Raw genomic sequence first — 5,496 nt, 5'->3', positions numbered from 1 at the left:
TCCCGTGGTTGTATCAATACTGAAATATATATTCTAGATCTATCAAACAACGAGGTGTTATGTGCGTTTTTTTTATAAGCTTTCCACATAAATGGGGGCTCGTCCGGGATAGATAGAAGTTACAGGATCAAGGTTATAAAAAAACGCAAGACGACGAAAATCGACGACGATAGGACGCTATCGAAAAAAGGTACGACGCGAGTAAAGACGACGTATACGAAGACGACGCGTACGACGACGACGCGTGCAACGACGACGCGTAGTAAGACGACGCGCGAAAAGACGACGCGCGGAAAAACGATACGCGAAAAAGACGAAACGAGGAAGGACGACGAAAGATCTTGAAGGACGACGAAAGCATAATCACTGACGTCATGACGACTCTAGGAAATATCGGTAGAGTAGAGAAAAATATTACGAAAGCGCCTGTTAAGGTGGCGAGAATTCTACACCGGATTGTTTACAATCAAGAAGGTGATCGGCGGAATCGCAAACGCTTGAGGCAATTCGAAGGATTCATTTTTGACGCTGATTCAGATGAGTATAAGAATAAAGTATCCTCACTCAGAAGAGATTTTGACGAGAAAGATTTGGCTGCAACGTGTAGTCTCTTATGCCTTGATTATTCAGGTGAAAAGGGAGAGCTAGCAAACAGAATAATAGAAGGATTGCGAGATTTGGCAATAATCGAAGAAGCTGCTGGAAAGGAAGAAGACGAGGATGAAGCTGAAGAAGATGACGAAGAGGAATCTGAGCGTGAAGAGATACAAGAAAAACAGAATGTTATTAGAACTAACACAACAGAATCAGCGGGATATCGATTCTCATTCGGTTTCCGTGATATTGAGAATGCAGTCCGACAGTTTGATGGAGAAAAAAGCTTGCCAGTCCGCAAATGGATAGAAGAATTTGAAGATACGGCAACACTTTTAAAAACTAGTGTTTGGCAAAAAGTCGCTTACCGGTTTGGCTAAACTATACATACAAAGTGAGACAGGTATTACCACCTGGAGGAAATTAAAGAAAGCTCTGATAGAGGAATTCGACGTTAAGATTACAGATGCGGATCTCCACCGACAACTGACTAGGAGAAGACGTATGAAGGAAGAATCTATACAACAATATTTCCTTATAATGAAAGAGATAGCAAGCAAAGGAAATATAAAAGACGACTCATTGATGGAATATGTCATTGACGGAGTAGACGACGAAAGCGTTAATAAATCTATCTTATACGGAGCTGAGACTATTAAGGAATTTAAAATCAAGTTGTGTCATTTTGAGAGAATGAAGGAGAAAACAACGGCGAAAGTGACACGGGATAAAGATCTCAAGAAGTCGAATAAAGATAGCACAACCAGGACAGAACAATTTAAAGACCGAAATAAGACGAATCATTGTTACAATTGTGGTGACACTGACCACAAATCCGCTGAATGTAAAAACAAAAACAAAGGTCGAAAATGCTTTAAGTGTAACAAGTTTGGACATATTTCCAAGGAATGTAATGAGAGACAAACCAAGGACACTACTACTTCTGTTAATAACATACTAGTACAACTGAAGAGGATGAGGATTAAAATAACGATAAATGGTAAAGAGATTGAAGCTCTTGTGGATACAGGATCGCAACCGAACTTGCTCAGAAACGATGTTTATCAAACTATTGGAAAACCAGACCTGAAGAAAGCTGATCTACAACTACACGGGTTTGGGCAAAGCTACACTATACCAAAAGGATATTTTACGACGCAACTCGAAATAGACGGAGATGACTTCGAGACTAAATTCTATGTGGTATCAGATGATGCAATGAAGTTCCCTGCAATGATTGGCAATGATCTTTTGGAAGACGCTGAGTTAATAGTCAATCGGAATGGGGTGCATATAATCAAGTCGAGTCCGAACCAGGAATTGCCTACAGCAATTGTCAACATGGTAGAAAAGTTGGAATTGGACATTGGAGATAACGTCGATGAAGGAACTAAACGGAAAGTTGAAGAAATTGTCAACAAGTACATCCCGAATAAGATTAAGAGTACTGATGTCGAAACGGTTATTACAGTCAAAGATGAAGAACCTGTCTATAGTAGTCCAAGACGAATGTCACCTTCCGAGAAGAAGATACTTGACGAACAAGTTCAGGAATGGATTGAAAAGAAGATAGTCGAACCTTGTGTGTCAGAATATGCAAGTCCAGTGGTAATAGCATGGAAGAAGGATCGATCGCCGAGAGTTTGTATCGATTACCGTCGATTGAATAAGAAGATCTATAAGGACAGATATCCATTGCCCTTGATAGAGGACCTGCTAGATAAATTACGAAGAACAAAAGTGTTTTCAGTCCTTGACTTGAAGAGTGGATTTTTCCATGTGCCGGTGGCACCAGACAGTAGAAAATATACAGCATTTGTGACCTCAAGCGGACAATACTGGTTCCTCAAGACGCCAATGGGATTAAGTATTGCTCCACCTGTTTTTCAACGATATATCAATACGGCTTTTCGTCAGCTGGTTCAACAAGGTACCATTTTAGTTTATATGGACGATATAATCATTCTAGCATTAGATGAGAACGAAGCACTGGAACGACTGCAAATTGTTTTGAAGACTGCCAGCGAGTACGGGTTAGAACTTAATCTAAAAAAATTAAAGCTGTTAAAGAAACGAATTGAGTTCCTAGGTTACATAGTCGAGAATGGGTCAATATCTCCATCGCCTGATAAAACATTAGCCGTGATTAGATTTCCTGAACCGAAAAGTTATAAGCAAGTACAAAGCTTTTTGGGTCTTACTGGATATTTCCGGAAATTCATCCCGAGATATTCGATTCTAGCTAAACCACTTAGCGATCTGCTTAAGAAGGATGTTGATTTCCAATTTGGAAGGGATCAACGGATAGCTTTCAATAAATTAAAAGAACTTCTATCTGAGAAGCCGGTGTTACAGATATATCATCCAGACTACGAAACGGAAGTACATACCGACGCTAGCAAAGATGGATATGGAGCAGTGCTTTTGCAAAAATCGCCGGAAGATGGGAAAATACACCCTGTCTATTACATGAGCAAAAAGACGACCCCAGCTGAATCTAACTATAGCAGCTACGACCTTGAAGTGTTAGCTGTAATAATGGCTCTGAAGAAGTTTCGGGTATATCTGCTCGGAATCAAATTTGATATCATTACCGATTGTTCTGCCTTTCAACGAACCATGGACAAGAAAGACATAATACCACGAATCACCAGATGGGCGTTGATGCTCGAGGAGTTCGAGTATACCATCAAACATCGTTCTGGTACGAGGATGCAACATGTCGACGCTTTAAGCCGTTTTCCGGTAATGTATGCTCTTTCTAACGAACTAACCACTCGAATTAAACGTGCTCAATTAGACGACGAGAAGATTAAAGCTATCATTGAAGTGTTGAAAGAGAAGCCTTATGAAGATTATACTATTATTGACGGAATTTTGTTTAAATTCAGTAAAGGAAATGACCTATTGGTAGTGCCAAAGGGAATGCAAACTGAAATCATCAGGAATAGCCATGAAAGAGGACATTTCTCTGTGAAGAAGACGGAAGAGATAATACGGCAAGACTACTACATATCGAATCTCAACGCTAAGATTATACGAGTTATCGAGAACTGCATTAAGTGCATAATCAACAATAAGAAGGCCGGAAGAAAAGAAGGTTTGTTACATCCGATCTTCAAAGGAAGCTTACCTTTTCAGACGTATCAAGTTGATCATGTGGGTCCTATGGAATCAACGCACAAGGGATATAACCATCTCTTTGTGGTGGTAGACAGCTTTACTAAATTTGTCTGGGTATATCCTGTTAAGTCGACCACCAGCCGGGAAGTAATCAACAAGTTGGAACTACAGAAAACGACATTCGGCAATCCGTCACAGATTGTTGCTGACCGCGGAACCGCTTTTACGTCGCAGGAGTTCAAGGACTATTGCATTTCCGAAAATATTGAATTAAAATTCATCACCACGGGTCTACCCCGAGCAAACGGACAGGTAGAAAGGGTTAACGCAATTATAGTAAACGTTTTAGCCAAGTTATCTACAGACAATCCTACAAAGTGGTATCAGCATGTAGCAGCAGTCCAGAGAGCTATCAACTCTACCTATCAACGAAGCATTAAACGAACCCCATTCGAACTTTTAACCGGAGCATGGATGCGTGACAAGACGGATCTCAAGATAACTGAACTATTACAAAATGAAGTCGTAGATCAATTCGATGCGGAAAGAGATACTATACGTAAGGAGGCTATAGAACAAATCTCTAAACTACAAGACGAAAATCGAAGAAACTTTAACAAACATAGACGTAAAGCTTCTCAACACCGAGTTGGCGACTTAGTTGCCGTAAAACGAACGCAGTTGGGTCCTGGACTCAAGTTAAAGCCCAAATATCTAGGACCCTATCGAATAGCTAAGGTCAAAGCCAACGATACGTATGACGTGATTCGGGACGGAGCTCACGAGGGTTCCAAGAATACCACTACTTGTGCAGAATACCTCAAACGTTGGAGGGACTTTGAGCTATCATCCGAGTCGGATGACTCGCAGGAGGGCCGAGTGTGGGAGCCTGATTCTAAGTTTAAACCGCCCGTGGCTCAAGAGCAGACAGAGGCAAGAAGTCTGGAGACAATGGAGACGAAGCGGAAAGAGGGCGCGGAGGAAAAAAGAAAAAACAAGAGAGGGAGAAGACACACAGCGAGCAGCAAGATGAGCAGCGAGAAGCGCGACGAGAGATACGAGAGATAGGAGATATATGGACATCCATCCCGTGGTTGTATCAATACTGAAATATATATTCTAGATCTATCAAACAACGAGGTGTTATGTGCGTTTTTTTTATAAGCTTTCCACATTAATAAATTATGTGTTAATAAATTATGTGTAGTCAAAGGTTGATTTAAATATATCGCAATATGTATTTGTATAAAAGATAAAATCAATTATAAAAGAATCGTAAAAAAAGATTAAGTGAAATTTAAAAATTATAAATTTACAAGGAATATTCGTTTCTGTTAATGATAAGAATTCATATTATAACGAGCGTCGACAGGCAAATATGATAGATATTATTTATGTTAAATCGATGATACTATATGTTAAAAATAATAAGGTCAAAAACTTTAATACATACGAAGTCTGTTCAAAAAGTATCGTGAATTTTGAATTTCCGCGGGTTACGTATGTTCGATTTTCGATTTTTTGTGGCGTTATGTTGGTACTCATGTCTCTCACTTATGCCGACAAATTCGGCCATTTTGAATGATCAGTTAATTTTTGATAGCTGCTTTACTTGCACGTGTTTTGGCTCGTCTTCGATTTTTACCTATTCCAAAAAATGGATCAAAGAATCTGTATCAAATTTTGTGTGAAAAACAAAATTAAGTGCGCGGACGCATTCCGAATGTTGACTGTGGCATATGGTGAAGCTACCTTGGACCGAAGCAACGTTTATCGGTG

General features: G+C 39.8%; 1 protein-coding gene across 1 annotated transcript; it reads left to right on the top strand.

Moving 5' to 3' along the window:
• Nucleotides 1–374: 374 nt before the first annotated feature.
• Nucleotides 375–974, top strand: LOC108754282. Its single transcript, XM_018496479.1, has one exon. It carries the CDS (start codon nt 375–377, stop codon nt 972–974), a length of 600 nt encoding a protein of 199 aa, XP_018351981.1.
• Nucleotides 975–5,496: the final 4,522 nt, after the last annotated feature.

The sequence above is a fragment of the Trachymyrmex septentrionalis genome, unplaced genomic scaffold (genome assembly GCF_001594115.1).
Source record: "Trachymyrmex septentrionalis isolate Tsep2-gDNA-1 unplaced genomic scaffold, Tsep1.0 scaffold79, whole genome shotgun sequence".
NCBI lineage: Eukaryota > Metazoa > Arthropoda > Insecta > Hymenoptera > Formicidae > Trachymyrmex > Trachymyrmex septentrionalis.
Note: the sequence above shows the minus strand (reverse complement) of the source record. Positions and strands in the feature narration are given on the sequence as shown.

What these genes read in the sequence shown, in the direction of transcription:
- LOC108754282 (XM_018496479.1), top strand. Translation starts at nt 375, where the DNA reads ATGACGACTCTAGGAAATATCGGTAGAGTAGAGAAAAATATTACGAAA.